The 19,218-nt window shown below is 38.6% G+C and overlaps 1 protein-coding gene across 4 annotated transcripts; it reads right to left on the bottom strand.

Moving 5' to 3' along the window:
* Positions 1 to 414: 414 nt before the first annotated feature.
* Positions 415 to 18,780, bottom strand: LOC103136788 (cadherin-related family member 5). 4 transcript variants are annotated; one of them, XM_016670468.1, is made up of 12 exons: positions 18,530 to 18,780; positions 12,438 to 12,503; positions 12,168 to 12,188; positions 11,780 to 12,052; positions 9,418 to 9,538; positions 9,093 to 9,268; positions 8,721 to 8,863; positions 7,861 to 8,008; positions 6,235 to 6,416; positions 6,055 to 6,147; positions 4,717 to 5,089; positions 415 to 4,659 (listed from the first exon to the last, which is right to left on the bottom strand). In XM_016670468.1, exons 2-12 carry the CDS (start codon positions 12,481 to 12,483, stop codon positions 4,310 to 4,312), a joined length of 1,926 nt encoding a protein of 641 aa, XP_016525954.1. In that variant the 5' UTR covers positions 12,484 to 12,503; positions 18,530 to 18,780; the 3' UTR covers positions 415 to 4,309. The 4 variants fall into 4 exon arrangements, with proteins under 4 accessions (XP_016525954.1, XP_016525953.1, XP_007550266.1 ...); XM_016670467.1 differs by having other exon boundaries at positions 415 to 5,089; positions 12,168 to 12,193; positions 12,443 to 12,503; positions 18,530 to 18,778; XM_007550204.2 differs by having other exon boundaries at positions 415 to 5,089; positions 18,530 to 18,776.
* Between the last annotated feature and the right edge of the window lie 438 nt (positions 18,781 to 19,218).

The following is a 19,218-nucleotide window of genomic DNA, read 5'->3' as shown; positions in this document are numbered from 1 at the left end:
CTTGCCACGTTTATAATGTCTGATGGATTTTATGGCGACTTGATGACACAAAAATGCCTCTAATCTTAAGTTCTGTCTTCAATGTGATCGGTACCGAGAAAAATTATCAGCTTTGTTTGGTAAATTTTATCTTTTTTTTTTATTGTAGACATTGGCAACTTAAGGCAAGTAGCAATTTCTTTAAGACCTCTTCTAATTTGGAAAGACCATCCCAAACCTGCCTTTCTTGAATTGCATATCCTCTGATCCTTTCCATCAAGTGGCCAAGAAAAAATAGGCCTCCATACTCTGTATAGAGGAAAACAGAAAGTCCTGGATTAATTACTTAAACTATCTATATTCTTTGATCTACATAAACTTTTAAGTATGGATCAGATTGTTTGTGACACTTGTGACTTTGTTAAAATTTGCTTCTTTTGTTTCTCTAACTAAATGTGAAGTTGGATTTTTCTAAATACTTAATGTGAGATTATGCTGCTGCAGTAGAATATTGCATTTATTGAAATGCTTTTTACACATCATCAATCACTGCAGATATTTTAATAATATTATTAATAATAACTATATTTTAGTCACCACTTATTGACTGAACAACCCATAGCAATCTTTCAAATGAATTTTCTGCTGTTGTTAATTCCTAAATAAACTCTCAGACTCAAGCTAGTAAAATAAAGCATATTTAGCAATCTGCATGCTACACATCATAAAATAAAGCTACATCTTCCTCTTTGCTCCCGTCACTCACTCACAGAAGCTCGTTTTAGGTGAAGAAGCGGCGTTCAGGTGTGTATAAACTGTCCTGTGAGAACATCCTGTTTGCCACCAGGAAGCAACTAAAGACAATCCAATAAACATCGTAGGCACTGAAACAAGAACAAACCGAGCTCAAATATCAGTACTTTACTTTGTGGTTTTTTTTTTTTTTTTTTTTTTTTCTTTTTGTGGTTCCGAACACATCCACGCTCTTGGCTTGAAACACAGTTTGAGCAGGCACATGGATACCAAACACACAGACAGTACACATTTCACTCTGTACAAACCGCCAGTGCATAGATTCAGCACACGTTTGATCATTTATACATCATAAACCAAACCGTAGGCACACAGACGCAACAGACGGGTCCCGGACACACAACAACTGCAACACTGTACGACAGGTACGACTTTATGGACGATAAGAAGCTCAGAACATGTCTTGGGCATGCTGCGGTCGATGCGTAAAGTGACGTAGGCTAAGCATGTTTAATACAGTGTAAGAGATATGTTTCACTGGTAACTGCACTAAAAGGAGCTAGTATCTGGGTTGTTACATTAGTTCAAGACATTAGTGAAGATTACTACACATAGCATCTGTAAAAGCATTTATATATTAGATTTAAGCTTGGGGAGAAAATTTGAATTAGTTCAGGTTTTATTTGTTTAATGTGAGACAAGAAGTGCTTTACACATTAGGAACATTCAGCCACTGAAGGGTTAAACTGGCAAACATGCATTATTTACAGTGTTTACAGTGTGTGTTTTTTCATGTGTGTGTGTGTGTGCGTGTGTGTGTGTGTTTATATAAAGGTTATTGTCAGTATTGCCAAATGTGACAGTGGTTCCCACACAGATCCAGGCAAGTCCCATACAGTGATTTACATCACAAATTTTCATTCTGACTGTAGACGTTGTTGGTTTGTACGACTCTGAGGCACATTTGTATACGTAATTTCAATTTGTGTCGTCTTCGTATCAAATCTGACATCTTGTTTTATGGCTTTTTGAGAAATCATCATCATTTACGTCTAAGGATTTAACTTTCTGGAAAAACTACAAAGGAAGGCCAGCTGAGTGATTTACTTTGAGTCATTTTGTGCTGCTTCCGTATTTCCAAAGTTTTTAGGTAATTCCAGGATATGAAACCTGTACCAGGGAAACACGAGGTAGAAAAATTAATTTCCTTAAATAAATATGTAACTATTTATGCACATGTTTTTTTACGAGGGAAAACTTACAACGAAATTGTTTTGGTCACATTAACCGCCGGACACACTCAAACCAGTTTAAAAGAGACGGTGGTGTAAAAGCACAAATAAAAACCTCACACTGAAGTCAAGTTGAAGATTACAGCTAAGTAACATCCAACCTACAGTAGATAATTCATTTGAATTCAGATTAGTTGGTGCCAAGACCAAAATGAACTTCTACTCCTTTAAAAAAAAACCCACACTGGTTAATGTCATTACTTACCTAGAAATCTTTAAACCATTCTGACATTTTCACTGGTTATTTACTAAAAACATAATATTTATATACATGGTAAAGTTTGGACGCGGTGCACCACCAATAATCTTCCTCCGTGAAACGTGGACTCAGAATGAAACTTGTAAAGCGATTCTGGTCAGAGAAACTGTCTATTATAAAAGTAAGAAAGAGTAAAAATCAACAAAATAGCACTAATACAAACCGATGCAGTATTTTTGCACTACGCAACACTTTATTTATATGTGAGTTGCTCTGAGCTTAAACACTTTGGAGGTTGCTCTCTCAGTGCGTTTCACACTTGAAGGCTTGTGGTGGACCACAGAGCTCTATTTCCCAGATCAATAACTATTAGCTTCTGTTTAAATAACCATTTAATGCAATTGAATCCAGTTTAAACATTCCTACACTTATTTGTTTTGGGACAGTAGAGGTTCAGTTTAATCTTGGCCCCTCTCGGACAAGCTGTTAATCTAAGATAATCTGTATTTATGTGAAATAAAGACACCAAAGGACACTCAAGGTAAATGTTAACTCCTTCAGTTTTTCACCAGAACATCATTAAAAATCAGACCTTCTCTCAAAACAGAGAGAGATTTTTGCTCTTTGTCACTGCCACCAAACACATCAACATGTGCTGCGTCTGATTTGTCCTGTAAGAGGAATCCACTGGGATTTTCTACTTGTTGTGATGCTAACTACTATTAACAAACATATTCAATCCCATTCTCAACCAGCTAACACAATAACATAGAGGTTGCATGTGTGGGTTAATAAGATACAAACCTTTACTCCTGCAGAGTTGAGTAAGTTTTACATGTATGGCAAACACATTGTATAGTGAATGATGGTCCAGCCAGAATTTCAGCTTTCCGTTGTATTTGATTCTATACAACTCAATTAGACTCTGTCTTTTGAATCATAAAACAAAAGACTTTCTTTAATCTATGATTGTAACTATTTATTTTCAAACAATTCTATTTATTCGTTTTATTCGTAATGACAAAACTATCCAGATCTCTCTGATTAAAAGTGTCGGTGACATTGTTCTGATTGTTTTGTATTCGGCTTCTCATAAATTCAGACTTTCAAGTTTTAGTCGAATGTACTGTCGAAGGAAAGATCTGGTTAAATGGCTTTAAAGTAAAAGAAAACAGACAAAAGAGGAAAATTAGCAAGGAAAAACAAATAAACATGTTACTAGAGGAATTGCGTTCCACCTGTTTGGGATTTGTGTCAGAATTTCCTCCATGGAAAACCAAAACGAAGCAGAAACAGGAAGGAAGTGAAGGAAGTTTGGACAATGAATTGTAATACGGCTGGGACTTAAACAAATTTATAAAACCACATAAAGGTTTGACCAAAACTACATCATCGGGACTTCAGGGATTTTCTGCTAAAACACATTTCAACCATCTAAGATGTTTTCTGAATCCCTTCATAAAGTCCTATTAGTAGTAATTAAGAAAAGGACTATTACTATTTGTGCTAAGTTTTTCTATTTGGTTAAATTTATGAAAATCTTGTTATTATGGACACTTCAGTATCAATAATGTCAACATTTAATCTGTCCATGCTTAGGCTGAAAAAGTTTGGTTTTGTGAGTTTTATCCACATGCTGTTAGAGGAACAGTCGTCTCAATGGGAACCAGCGGTTAGTTCAAGGTTAATACGAAATTTTTGCTACACTGATATGATAAAATGCCGTAAACCCTATTTTTTTTTTTTTTTTTTTTGTGGATATCCTATAAAACATTTCATGTGGAGTTAATATTTTAGTTGTAAACTCTGCAAATGTTTTAATTTGCAGTTTGGCAGTTTTTCCGGTAAAATCAATAGAAAACGAGGCGGCAAAACTGAAACGGTTAAAATTAAAAGCCACTTTAGTTACTTAAACTGTGTGTCAGTCAGAAAGTCTCCAAGGTTAGATTATCACTGTGGGTTTAGTGTCGCCATCGCCCCAGCTTGCTGTGGCTTCCTCACCATTTTGGTAGGGGGTGTTTGATTGTCTGCGGTGGTGATAGACGGGGATCTGTGGGGGTTCCTCGTGTTTTCGGAGCCGCGGTCTTCAGGTCGTAGTCGGACCCTCGGCTGCGGCGCCGTCTTTGCTGCCTTCTGGCGCGACGCTGCTGGACTTCAGCTCCACTTCATGGGTTTTAGTGGAAACCTCCTTTGAAGTTGGGTCTTTGATAATTTCTGCATGATCCGGGCTTGCTTTGGAATCGGGTCCTGGCTCTGGTGTGCCATTGGTGATGGGTTCTGCTGGGCTCGGTTTGGTGGGCTCAGGAGTTGAAGCTGCTGGACTCTTAGTGTCAGGTGTTGGAGTGGTGGCTGCAGGCGCAGAAATCTTCAGTTCTGGACTTGGAGTGGGTGCAGGCTTTGGATCAGCTGGACTTAGACTAGTCTTGGGTTCTGGACTTGGACTAGCAGCAGGTTTTGGATCAGCTGGACTCAGTCCAGTCTTGGGTTCTGGACTTGGACTGGGTGCAGGTTTTGTTTCAGCTGGACTCAAACCAGACTTCGTGCTCGGGGTTGGGCTAAGTTTAGCATCTACTGGTTTGGGTGTGTCCAGCTTTGCTTCGACGGGCGGGTCCGGGGCTTTTTTCGTTTCAGGGACGGGGCTTGCTTTAGGTTCTGGTACCGGTGGAGCAGCTGGCTTAGACTCAGAAGCAGAAGGAGGGCTTGGTTGGATTTCAGGAGCAACAGAGATGCTTACAGTCTCAGAATCGGGGATTTGATCGGGGACATCGGTGTCAGTATCGAGCGGAAGAGCGGTGTTGAAGCCAACGCCGGAGTCACTGGTCTCCAGATTACCAACGCCAACCTCTTTAGAAGAAACCTCCAGACCCTGCATTCACACAGACATCCAGCAAACATTATTAGCTGCTCAATTTGCAGAGTGCAGGTGAGACATTTAGGTACTCTGATCATGGGTTTGAGTATCACACTAACTTAAGGCTTTCAAAGACACATTTAAACCAACTTCATTGAAAAACCAGAATTGGTTTCTCCAAACTACAGAGGCTCAAAATTATACAGGCTTTTATCCTCAAATTAGTGAGAGTTTAATTTAGACCCTGTATGCATTAGAGAAACTCCACAATAAATGAAATCTCGCGCACCCTTTCCTGTTGAAAAGCCGTATCGTCACTTCACCCTGTAAGCAGAACCATTAAAATTAACCTTTGAAAGACTTAAATTAGCATCATATTCATGTCCACGACAAACTGGAGTCGAGTCCATCTGTTGCAGACAGAGCAGGAAAGGAAAGAAGGAAGGAGTAAGCTGAAATTGCAAAGAACAGGAAGAGCTCAGCTACAATGTGCCGGGCATGGGCTGGCTGCAGGCTTTGGATCGAGGTTGAAACATATTGAACTCAACAAAAGGCCGTGGCAAACAGAAACAGTTTCAGCCTTAACTTAGGAGAACTGAAGGTTAGGGCAGGCCTCGGGTTTTCTGGGAGTTTGTTGTGGTGCAGAAAATCTGCATGTTTGCTTTAACCTTTTCAGGAAAATAAGATAACTCCCAGAAGACCTGAGAAGTCAGGACAGTTCATAAAACGTGAACGGATCAGAGACACATTTTGGCCCTAAATCATTCAACGCTTTTCTTCTTTGTTGCACAGGAAGCCACTGCAAGGAATCTGAGACCTGGACTGATGTGATCCACTTTCTTGATCTTAGTCAGGACTCTAGCAGTAGCGTTCTGAATAAGCTGCAACTGTCTAAACGGCAGAGAACAGCATAAAAAATATTCAGTCATTATTAAAACTTCTCTGTCTTAGCTCAAGAACGGGGTGTGGTGTCTCCTTACCTTGATGTCCACCTCAGTGCTTTGAGATTTCTCTGTGTTGTCTGCTTGGGAATGCTTGGACTCCTCGCTCAGTTTAGTGATGTTCTTGACCACCTGTAACGATGCAGCACAAACACATGAAGGTTAGTAATTGCATTGGAGAAACCTTCGTTGTCACATGTGATTGTGAATATACCAGACCTGTCTAAAGGCCTCGCCCTCGTCTTCTTTGCCAGCGTTCTGAGCCAGTTTCTCCAGTGCAGCGGCCCTCTTGGCCCTCTTCTTCACTTTGATCAGGCAGGACAGAAGGCAAACCAGCAGAAGGAAAGCCAGCAGGCCCAGCAGGGCAATGATGGCCACATAAAGGGTCTCCATTTGGTAGGCTGTGGGGAGGCAGAGAGAAGTAGCATATTGAGTTATAGCAACTGAAGATAAATTCCTCCTAATCAAGACATTAGAAAAAAAACACAATTCTGTAGGAGGCAAAAACTGTCATGTTCAAACCTGCGTAGGTTGCACAGTAGACCAATATCTAACTTAACAATTCTGAAAAAGAGAAATAATTGAAAAGGCAGTTTAGCAACAAATTTACTTCTTCTTATTAAAAAGAAGAAAAATCTTTGAAATCTTTACTGTCAGGTTTTGAACACCACCACAGCTCTGAACATGTGCTGGTAAAGTTTTTAAATACATTTAAACAAATAGGCATCAAAAACGTATGTCTTCTGAAAAATGAGTGTAACTTGCTGGTACTGAGCTTAGCTGGTTCAGATTTTATTAAGCAAACTGGGCTTACTTTGTGTCATTTGATCATTATGAATGTAAACAAAAAAAATCCCATGTGGAGTCCCTTAAGGCTCAGTCCTTAGAAAACTTTTATTCAGTATGTATGCTTTATGTAGTATCACAGCATCTTCCGTCATGTGTGCGCTGATGGTACCAGCCAGGCTGCTGCCAGGGTCCTGACCAACGCTAGGAGAATGACACCAGTCTTCAAATCATTTTACTGGCTGTTACTGGTCATATTGGATGGTCTAGATTAGGATGTCAAACTCATTTTGGTTTTAGCCAAATTAAAATCATTAAGGTTCTTAAAGGGCCGGTTCTGTCAGAATGCACTGATAAAACCTGTTCACAAACTGTTAGCATATCAATGAATTCTTCAAATTTAATAATATTATTGAACATCTTTTCAGTCCCTTAAGGATTTTGTGGTACTTTTTGTAATTTTTTTTGCTATAAAAATCATAAATCACTGTGTTTGTGGTACTATTTTGCAAATATCTGCTATATTTGCTCTTATTTATGACAGTGGACTATAATATGACATCAGTTAAGGCCGTTTAGTACAAGTAAGAAACTTTTTGAGAAATTTTGAAAAAATTCTGAAATAAACTCACAATTATGTATTTGTATATGTGTGAATTTCCACGATAACTCTCAAGAAACTGGAGGAACTGATTGATATAATTTGTCAGTAAACAGATAAAAACTGGATTGATTTTATTGATAACTTTATGTTTAAGCACACTTGGTGTTTAGTCAAGAATCTAGAGGGCCACATAAAAAGCTATGGCGGGCCGGATTTGGCCCACGCGCCTTAAGTTTGACACACGTGGTCTAGTGGATCACATCAGCCCCGGTCTCAGATTCCTTCCAGTGGGATCAACATTTCAGAGTTGTCAATTACGAATCATCAGAAATCTCTTCAGTCTTTTCTGTGTAGGTCAAATGTTGTTGTTTTTTTAATCACTTCGTATAATTTATTAAGTTTTAAACCAAAAGTCATGACTTGTGGCACCGATCTAGTCTCTATTCCCGGCTTACGTTTCAGTCCCAGATGGACAGTGGACACGGTGAATCCCTGCAGGTCTGTGATCTTAAAGAGTCCAGCATCTGAGTTCTTGATCTGATTTAGAAAGACCATCGAACCCTCCACAGAGAGGCGGTCCTTGAAACCAAGATCTGCTTGAGCCTGGAATGAAACAAGGCGTTTAATTAGAAAACATGAATAAGATGAGCCGACATCTTAGTGCATGTAATGGGATTAATAAATGTCCTACTGAAAAAAGAATGAAGAAACAGGTGATAAAAGTACACAAAGATATTGTTTTGGGGTATTTAATATATAAGCTATTGTCACAGCTAACTCACCATATGGAAAAGTAATAAAACAAGATAAATAAATACTTTAAACTCTAATTCAAAAACGTTGTTTTATTATTTATGTCCCATTTTCTATTGGAGAATTAATTACTGTTTTCTGCCATTTAGAAATCTAAGAAACAAGAAATTACTTAAGAGATTTCCACGTTTATTTCTCTAGTCAGTGAAATGAGCAACGATGGGCAACATTTTAACAATTATAGTTTGACCAAACAAGCTGAAACAAAATCAGAATAGAGATTTTATTGTCACGTTCCACAGGTATTTGTGTTTAGATAATTTACTTGGTAATTTATGTTTGACCTCTTGTCATATTTTGACTGCGTTCATTATTATTGGTAAGTTGTTGCCACATTAGTTAATTTCTTGACAAATGTCAAGAAATTAACTGCAGCTGCTGCACATCTCCTCTTATTATGTCATCCAACCAAACAGAGCCTGGAATGGGTTGTTTTTTGCAACACAGCGGTTCTAATGTCTTGCAGTATCTTTGGAGAAAATAAGAGTCTGTTTATAGTTACACTTGTGAACTCTCCCTTATCCATCAGCAGGACGGCTGAGGAGTCCGAGTCTCGGGTGTAGTGGAGTTGGACCAGGGAGCTGTTTAGAATCAGGTTGATCTTCAGCCTTTCATCAGCAGGAAGGTACACAAAGTTTGTGTGCTCTGCAAGAGACAATAGAGAAGGGAGGAAATCTGATAACTTCACAGTCTCTCTGTTTACACACTGCAAGTGCATTAGCCTACCATTAAGATTTGGGTCTTTAAAAAGCCATTAAAGCCATGCAGGGGGAGCATAAAACTGGAGCAACAACAACAACATCCTGAATGAAGACACTAAAGCAAGTCATGCACAGGTAAAGATAAATATTCAGCCTTCATCTGCTGTCCTCACCTTTCACATTCAGGCACACTTGCTGTTTGATAACCCCCTGGTTGTCCCTGACGGTGTAGCTGCCCTCATCGACGCCTGTAACCGCGCTGACGGTGACGGATCGCTCACCGACGGTGATGCGACCTTGGTAAGGCTCGGTGGAGAACCCAGCGGCCGTCAGCACCACGATCGCTGGTCTGCAGGGACGAAAGTCGAAGACGGTGAACCTTCCTCAACCTTTTTCTCGATGCGTCTCAGACTTGTCTCAGCGTATGTGCGTCAAGGCTGAAAAATGTCAGTTCTGACTCTTGGGTTCAGAAAGTCAGTGCGATGGTGCCGACTCTACCTGGATGTCAGGTTGGCCTCCACTGAACTGGGTTTGTACTCCAGAGTGATGGGGGGGTTCACATTCAGCACTGGAATATGGAAGTTCCCGCCATATTTGATGATTTGTTCGAGGGTGCAGTCTGGAGGGCAAAACAAGGGGATGAGCATTTTATCTACGAGTAAACGGGAGCAGCAAATTTAAATAGAGTTGACAGGAAAGTGCCTGACAATTTCACAAAGGCCAATGAGGCTGGATTATTTGCTTGAGCTGAAATAAGAAATGACAGGAGAACGGTACTGTGAAGGGAAGAGGAAGGAAAAACAGCTTGGCAGATGTAGAAAAAAAGGGACTAAATGCATAAAAGGAAAGGAGCAGTGACCCGAAAATATCAGGGTATAATGAGAATGATAGGGTACGAATAAAACTTAAACAGAAGGAAAGACAGAAGAGACAAGATAAGGACAGGAAAAGAGAGGGGACGGACGGAAATAGGGACGGGTAAAGAGCTGGATAATTGTTGCCTGACATCTCCAGCTTTGCTCTTACCGTCAAAAACCAAATGCACCTCTTCATTAGCTCACATTACTCCCTCCATGTGGCTCTGCACCCACTTACAACAGTCACTTTCATCCACACTCTGAGTTTAAATTGTGATTCAGTCTCTTGTGTTTGCGCTGGATTTATCTGACTGGGAAAAGAAGTGATTGACGTGACAACACAGTGACTCTGACGCTGGCCTGGGGCCTAAAGTAGAAAACCATTCAGTGCCCTCCACTTTAATTATAACCTCTGGTTACAATTTGAATAAATGAAATAAATTAACCCTTTTGTGGCAGTAGTGTAATCACACACTGCATAAAAGGTGGACATTTTTATTTAAGTAAACCCATATTAGAGAGGAAAAAAATCCACATTAAAGCTTGGGTATGTAACTTTCATTTAAACAAAATGTGTTATACATATTTGTTAAAACTATTTCAGTAACTACAAAAATAAACCACTGGGTTAGAAACAACCAATCAGAGCCAGGAGAAGGTTCTTAGTGTTGTCAATCATGCTCATGTACACGCTGCTCACACCCTCCCCCTTGTTCTTTAACTAGTTAACCAGTTCTTTAGCTGGTTCACCTCAACAGAGCCAGAAATGAATGTTTAGGCTAGTTAGCATGACAGAAGACGGTGGATAAATGGTGTTCCTGTGTCTGTAAGTAACAGACACGTTGCTTAACACATTAAGCAACGTGTACATGAGCATGACTGACAGCGCTAATGCCTTACTCTTGGCTCTGATTGGCTGCTTTTCACTGGGAGTGACGTATTTCCTCAGACAGCAAAGCAGCACTGCGAGAAAGCAAAGGAGCCTGATTGTTTTCCCAGATTATCTGTCTCATATTATACGATCTCATTATGGTGACAGTTTTAACAAATGTTATAAAAGTTACAAAGAATTACTGATTTATTGATTTTATGTGCAATGGCTCAGGAGGTGAATGTTTATAGTGTAACCAGTGAGTTGCTGGTTTGAAATCTCACTCTGTCCATCTCACCCAAAAGCCCAAAATCTCAAACTTTCAGTGAGTAAGGTATAAAAGAAGAACTTCTTGGAGATGGCAGAGCTGCACAGGGCCTTTCAAAGTGTGGGGCGTGGGCCACCAGGGGGCACCACAGCTCTTTAGGGGATGCAACAAGAGGAAAAATATAAAGTAACATTTAGCCGACTTCACAGCCATTCATCCAGCCCCCAGCTGTGTTTCTGTCATAGTTATAATTTTGTCTGTAGGTAACTCTACGTCCTTTTATTAATTTATTTGTTTATTTGCATTTTTGCAATGTAAATCAAATTTATTATTTTGCCTGTTCATTCACCACAAACTCTTAGAGCCAATCGAATTCCTCCTCAAGTATAAGAAGAGCAAAAAGTTTACAGAAATAAAAGCAACAATGTGGTTGGGAGTGGAGGGGGAGGCTAGCTCTCACACTTTGAAAACCTCTAAACTTTCTTTATTATGTCAAGAATATAATTTATTTATTGGTGCGTTAGCACAGTATATTGAACAGGTACATAAGTGTAGTTTTAATTTCAAATTTCTGATAATTACTGATTTGGTAAGTAATATATTTCAGTTTATACGTCATTAAATTGAGATAAAAAGTAGGTGTTCACTTCTGTCTACTCCTTTTCAAACAAAAAAGTCGAGGCAAACAAAATCCTTTTTCTCTGTCTTACTGATTGCTCGTGTTGTTTGGAATCTGTTTGAAATAAATAAATCAAATCAAACCAAAGTGTGTTTCATGTTTCCAGTTTTCAGCAGATAAAGTTCTGTTTCATCGCCCCTTCCAGCACATCCTTAAAGTTCCTGATGTGTCGTGTTTCTCCGTACCTCGGACTATTAGTGAAATTTGCTTGATGACACTCGCGTCCTTTGAGTCCTTCAGGATGTACAGCCCCTCATCCCCTTCACCCACACCCTCTATGTTGATGTAGTTGAAGTGCAGGGTGGGTTTAACCCGAGTGCTGATCACTTTGCCGCCCCTCATCAGCACCGAGGTCTTCCAACGGTCGGAACGGTTCTTGAATGTGACCTCCACGTCTTGTGACGGCAGCAGGATGTGGAAATCCTCTCCTTTGAATAGAGTTACGGATTCCTCCGTTTCTGGATCGGAAAAGAAGAGAAAGTAAGTACTGTGAACATTTCCACTCAGAGGGAGAGGAAACCTCTTAAGTGATGCATCAGAATCATGCGATGTGGTGATAAGAGGCACTTTTACCTTTTAGAGGGGCAGAGATAGCTGCAAGATCAAATAAAACAGCAAAAAGAAAACAATTTGAAAACATTTGATCTCTTTTTAATCAGTTATTTCTTTTTCTAGCATAACAAACTAATTAATATTATTAGATATCACTTCCTTAAATAGACTGTCTCACACTCGCCAGTATAACATTAAATTTAAAATCAAAACATAAAATGAAGCTGTACAGTAAAAATGGTTTAAAATGTTTGTTAATGCATCAGAAACGTTGATTTTTACTCCACATACCTGCAGAGATTAGGAAACTGAGCGTAATCACTGTGACTGGCGTCATTTTGGAAAATTTCTTCGTATCTGAAAAGGAAAAATATATATATAGATGTTTACAGTTTTAAAACAAAAAAACTTGTTTTTAATTGTGCTCTTTGTAGATATGTATAAAACTAATTAAAACATATTTTTTTAAATTTACTGCAGTGACTTAATCACACACACACACACACACACACACCCACACACACACACACACACACATACCTCTCATCCAATAAAAATTAGAAAATATAAAGTGTCCACATTTCTGATGAAATAGCTTTTGTGGTGTAGAAAAATGAGGCCAACATAAATTTCTTCATATCCTGTTCCACCTTTAATTTGGAAAATTTAATCTGACAAACAAGCAAATCTGTTAGAGCTGCAATAAGAAAGTAGCATGAGTGTGACAAACTAACGTTTTGTAAAAACATCTTATAATTCAAATCAATCTTCCACTAATTCAGTGCTTTTTCATAGCATCCCACATCTTAACTTTAATATTTAATATAAACTTCTCAGATTGCGACACTGCTGCACCGTTCCAAAATACTAAACTAAATAAAAAGGAGGGGCTTCTGATATTAAAGTAAAACATTGAGAGTTTTTTTTTTGTTTGTTTCAGTCAGGTAAGGAACAATACAAATAACAAAAAAAGACTTTTTGTGTGATTATAACAAAAGAGAAATACAACCAGGTCTGGTCAGTCTGTTATTTTTGTACCAAACTTGCACTTTGAATTAGTGACCAAAAGTTTGAGCTTATTTTCGTCAGACCACAAAACATATAAACTAGCCATGTACATAAACCAAACAGATTTAAACATCTTATTGTTCATTAGAAGCAAAATTGTATAATTATGCAGAATTATAGTGTTTTGTATATATGATATGGTGTTTGTTTTTGTTCTCTTGTCCTGACTGATACCTTTGTACAACATGATTATACTGATGCTTTGCAATCAGTAAATTATGGCATTTACTAAAGAAAGCAAATCAGAAAACAATAGAAAACTTTATTCAAAATTCATAAGGTTCTATATAAATACTGAGAAGTCTTTGATGGGTGTCAGATGCTCCCAAACACACATCGGGATTAGAACAGATAAACCAGCCTATATTCAACATTTATCGATTATTCTTAAAAGCTGCATGCCATAAAACCAGACAATTTAATTTAGTTAACGTCTTCCATTTCTCATAAGGACAGCAGCCAAATATCCTGACAGAATTACACCAAAATTCTGTTTTGGATCCAAACAATCCAAAACTTGTTTGGATTTTTTCTTAATCCCCAGTAAATTCAAACTTTTGCTGGGAAGTTTTGTTTTTAAAACTTGTGTGCATAAACATTTCACCCTTGAGAAGAAATAATTGCAATGTACAATTAAAAGTCCAAATGAATTATATTAACACTGAAAATGTGTGTGAACTTCTGCCTGACACTGTAAATACAAAATGTATTCCACCAAATATTGATTTCTAGAGTTAAAACATTAGTATTGTTGTCTCTAAATGAATATGAACTTGTTTTCTTTGCATTAAAGCACTGCATCTTTTTGGTTAGTTTGACCATTTCTCATTTTCTGCAAATAAATACTATATATTTGTTGGGAATTTCAGAGTCATGTTGTCAGTAGTTCATAGATTAAAAGAACAATGTTCATTTTACTCAAACATAAACCTATAAAAAGTAAAATCAGAGAAACTGATAAGTTTAAGTTGTATCTTAACTTTTTCCAGGTATGTGTGGTTCTGATTTTACAAGATCAGGAGAGGAAAGAAAAAGCTGCAGTGATGAAAGACGAACAGTGCAGCATGAAAACAGCTGACAGAAAGAGTTGTTTACTGCAACAAGAATGGAAAAGAGAAATTTAAACCTTCTTTCTATCTGTCTTTGCTTCTCTCTTTGCTTCATTCCTTCCCTCCCTTCTTTCTTTCGTCCATCCTTTCTTTCCTTCTTATTCATGCCATCTGATCTGTCTGCAGAGATTCTTGCAGCCTCTGCAAATTAAGCATATCTGACACTGTCGCCGGGTTACAGTTGGTCAACAGGGATAAGATCTCTCTGTATTGCCGATTCTGTTGAGAAAGCTGTTTGATTTCACAGCAAACCCTCCATTTAGTTAAAAATCTGCTGTACTTTTGGCAAAGAAACAGTTTAAAGACCTTCCCAAAAGTCACTCATGTCTTAAAAAGGTCATTACTTGGAGAAGGATGCGCATTTTCATAAGGGCCATCTGGCATTGTCATATACTGCTGATTGCTCGGCCGCATTAAAACATAATAGTTCACGAATCTTGAGGCATGAAGTAATGGAGAGCAGAATAATGACTCGGCTGAATTTAAATCAGGAATTGTGTAGAAGCCAAAAGGGTAGCGGGAAGTTTGTTTTCCTCAGAAGAATTAAGCTGGAACACCGAAGGAGGAATTATGATGATGTTGCAGATAAATCTGGGGGGAAAACATGATGAAGGTTTGTAGAGAAAAAGGTTTTGCTGCAGTTTTCTCTTACACAGCCCAGGAGAGGACTGGGAGGGACACCTGCAGTGCTTGCAGTCTCACTTTGCGGCGGCCATTAAACATGCGGCACAGATTAAAGTGTCTCTTTGCAACACGAGAGACACCATAAGACCTGCCAGTCTGTCTGGAGATAATTAAAATTTTACCTCCAGAATTAAGACATGTAATATTAGCGAGTTTCCAGAAAACAGCAGCTCCTCATTGCTCGCTGTTATTTAATGAATGCATTTTGCACTGTGTCATAATCTGACAACCAGAAATGCTGTTTCTAACGTCACGAAAGCCTCTTCACTCCGGGCAGGGAGCCTAACAGCCCACTCACTCTATTGTATCTGAAACCAAATGTGTTGCACCAAGCATTGTTTCCTGCCAGACAAACCATTAATACATTTACAATTGATGAGATCAGTCCCAATCTGCCTTTTTTAACTTAATAATGAGGGTTTGAAACGTCCTGTGTAGGTGCACAATCATGCTCTGATTGCAGCAACAAAACAAATGACTGCTTGCTGCTCCTGACAGAAATGAACATTTAATTAAAGCAGTAATGTGAGGTGCAGGATTGGTTGGCTGTGGTGCAAAAAAGAAGGGAAGCGTGTCCATCTGTTTGTCACAGCAGTTGGCCTCGTTGGCAATCTGTTTCAAAGCAAGATCCTGAAGCAAAATGTGAAAAAAAACTAACATTTTTTTCTGTCTGTGAAGCTTTGAAGCAAGAAGTAAAAGAGTCCCAACCGAGCACAAACATATCGACACATAAGTACAGGTGATGTGGTGGCTATGAATGTGGGCCATATGACTGGAAGGCATAACCAAGAAATTGACACAAAAAAAAGCAATTGCACTAATTTGTATCTACATTTTATAGCTTCATAATGTCATTTTTTGCTTGTAAAACTAAATACATGCATATATGTTCCTGTATTATGGCTAACTGCCTTGGGTAGAGTGTCCCGCCGGGTGATCCAAGTCCTTGTCAAAATAAAAACAAACAAAATATTGACTAAGGCTCAGTTTGTCAATTCAAACCCTCAGTACAGAACTGCAGATTACAATTTCATTCCTGTAGGCAAATCATCGTTTGACTGTTTACTTATTACTTTATTTTTCATTACAGTTAAGTATCTCATGAGTTATGGAGATAAACAGTCATAAAACTTTTCATTATACCTGAAATGCAATTTCATTTAAGTGTATATATTTCCTTGTTTGATTAAGTTAATTTGATTTAAACATGCCAGATTATGATTCCTGATCAAGACAAATTATCTCTATGTGATCCTCAAGTATTGATAAAGGTGGTAGAATACAAGGCACAATGCAGTCGATGGGAAATGAGCAGCTGTCAGTATTTGCCTTTGTCTTGTGTAAAAGGTCCAGACTGTTATGAGCCTATGATTTTAAGCCTGACTTGTAACTATATCTGAGGCTCTTATTTTGAAGTTACAAAGGAAGTAGTTCTTGAAGTGCTCCGTTATCTTGACAGAGGCTAATACTGCTCGTTGGGCTAACCCATCAAAGTTGGTACAACAACTTTAAAGAAGTCTCCTCACCTTTTAATCAGGCAAAAAATGTGTAAATTTTATATTCAAGGCTAAAAAAAACTTAATTTGAGACAGATAAGCGAGAGACAAATGATTTTTAAACAGTGACAATGCGTTAACGGCTAAAGCTAAAGCTAGCATCTGATTCGCAGCTTCTTGTCAGAGCTAACCTTAAAAGATGAATAATTAGAAATACTTTTTTCTATATGTGAAAACAAAACAGGCTTTTTTTGTACTTTAATTACATTAGCAGCATAAAAACCCCAATATATGGACAAATCTGGATTTTAATATTCTGCATTGATTCTTTCTACACGTGAAAACAAAAACAGATGTTCTCTCCTCACTAATTAAGTATCTACTAATTATGACTTAGATAATAAATATGATTTGCTACAATGTAATATACAATATCTATCTGTACAGATATAAGATATCTGCAGACACACCACTTGGAACCTATTATTCAGTTTATTTGGGATAAATAAAGTATTTTTGAATTGAATTTTAATTTTGAATTTGCTATCATTTAGACTCTGTTTAAATAATTACATTTTTATCGTTTCCTCCAACAGCCTCTATTTTCTTTTGCATATCTGGGTGTTAGTTTTCCATCCTCTTTCTCTTTCATAAATCTCCTCCTCTCAATATGGCCATCTTCTCTTCATAAATATCCCACTTTTCTTAAGTTCCTCCCTGATTCTCCATCTCTCTCTCTTTATCAAGTCTCTTTAATCCACTCCTCCTCATCATCATCATCATCACCATCACCATCTTCTACAATCCAAGCCAGTGAATCCCACTCAGAAATCAAGGCCTGTTCCTGTGTTTTCTTCTCGCTGCTCGCTGAACGGGGACAGACATGTCTTTGTCCCCCCCGGCCTTCAGTGACTGCAGATGTGTGGGAGCCTACAAAGCAAACCCTGTGCCTTCATCATCGTCATCTTCTTCGTTTTCACTTTGCTGCTTTTGTAAAAGAGTTGGAGGACATGAGGTCAAGTGCAACTATGATGTGCAGGGCTACTCTAAGTCAGCTCGGATGCATCCAGGCACAAACTGTGCTCATTTATAAGTTATGAGGAACCCAAAAAAAGGAATAAAGGCTTCGTTATATAAGGAGAAAATGATTCATGTTTGCAGCAAACTCAAGATTTTCGGAAACAACTCCTCTCACACAGGGCAGAAAAACATGAAATAACCATACTGTCAGGACAAATTTCTAATTTCCAACATTTATCTCTCGGAAGCCTGTAGCTGCTGATAACCTATTTCCTTAAGCTGCAGTGAACTAAAGGATCAGACATGTTTCCACCATATTGCTTGCACCTGTCAGCTCCATTAAAATCAGAGGACATGAGGGACGGGGGAGAAGGGATGGGTCGGAGATACATGCAGGAAGAATAAATAGAAAAACAGAATATCTTTATATGTGTAAGCCTGAAGTAGGACTGCATACAACAAATTCACGTTATAAGAAATTGTTTTGAGAAATTCAAGTCTCATTAAGCATAATGAGAAAGCTCCAGGCCATAACCTACAAGATTCATCTCAGAAAAATGACATTATACGACACCAGAGAGAAAATTAGTAATACGAATATATCAAATACAATCTAAATGAGTATATATTTGAAATTTTTAAATATATTTAAATACATATTTGGCATAATGATAGATTTAAAAAATATATATACAAGTCCTTTCTGCATCCATATGCATATTTGCAGATATATTTTTAGCTCTTAAACTATAATTAGGTCTCCCCTGCAGCCGGTTCCATACCTGGATGGTTCAAAAAGAGCTGAAGATCATTTCACACCTTTCCCCTCCGCTGATAAACCTGCACGGCAGCTCAAAGTGTGGATCGGTCACATCCGAGTCGGGACAGCTCATCCAACAGAAAAAACCCTGCAAAATTTAACCCGTCCCGCTCCAGACACATTTGCAGGACCCACACACACTCCTCGGCTCATGCAGGGAGGATAAAAAAGCCATAACCCGCCTACCTCGTTCTTCCGCCGGTCGGTCAGGGATGCGGTCCGGGTGATGCTGATGTAAGGACGCCTTTCAGAGGTGATTCTCTGCAGGAATGCTTGCCTGCTCTCCCTCCCTTCCTGCCTCCTCTGAGGAGCTGCACTTCACGACTCGGGCACCAACATTTGGAAGATGATCAGAATATGTCGGGCTCCGCTCTCGGAACCACTCGACTCGAGTTCGGGAAACACCGGGGGCCCGGCGTCCAGAACTACATCACGACCAGCGGGATATTAAGATATGTGACAGTTTGGCGACATTTATTTACGTCAGAATGATATTTGAAATATATTTCCGCCATTGTTTATGTAGAATAAGCCCTTCTGCTATAGCTTGTATTTCGTAAAAATAGGATAATGTTTTATTGGTCCCATTTTATCAATGTCAGGTCAGGTCAGGGGTGTCAAAAGTGCGGTGCGCGGGCAATTTGCGGCCCTTGAGTTTGTGCGTTCCCCACTGCCGGAATGCTGAAAGACATTATCAAGATGTTTTCACTAATAGATCAAAAATATTTATGAAGTTAGGTACACAACAAAGCATTTATAAACTTTATAAGTTTTCACACCCATGCTATTATTTGCAGGTTATCTCATTCAAATAAATTCTTGCTGCAGTTTGCAGTTTTTTTTAGATTTCTTGAAAATAGTTTGTTGCTCTTTTC

Source organism: Poecilia formosa, unplaced genomic scaffold (assembly GCF_000485575.1).
Source record: "Poecilia formosa unplaced genomic scaffold, Poecilia_formosa-5.1.2 Scaffold34, whole genome shotgun sequence".
NCBI lineage: Eukaryota > Metazoa > Chordata > Actinopteri > Cyprinodontiformes > Poeciliidae > Poecilia > Poecilia formosa.
This window is presented reverse-complemented; position numbering and strand designations above follow the sequence as displayed.

What these genes read in the sequence shown, in the direction of transcription:
- LOC103136788 (XM_016670467.1), bottom strand. Translation starts at nt 12,483, where the DNA reads ATGACGCCAGTCACAGTGATTACGCTCAGTTTCCTAATCTC. An exon ending in ACGCTCAGTTTCCTAATCTC is followed by an intron (nt 12,194 to 12,442) that starts TGCAGGTATGTG and finishes TTTATTTGATCT; the next exon opens with TGCAGCTATCTCTGCCCCTC. An exon ending in ATAAGGGAGAGTTCACAAGT is followed by an intron (nt 8,009 to 8,720) that starts GTAACTATAAAC and finishes GTTTCATTCCAG; the next exon opens with GCTCAAGCAGATCTTGGTTT.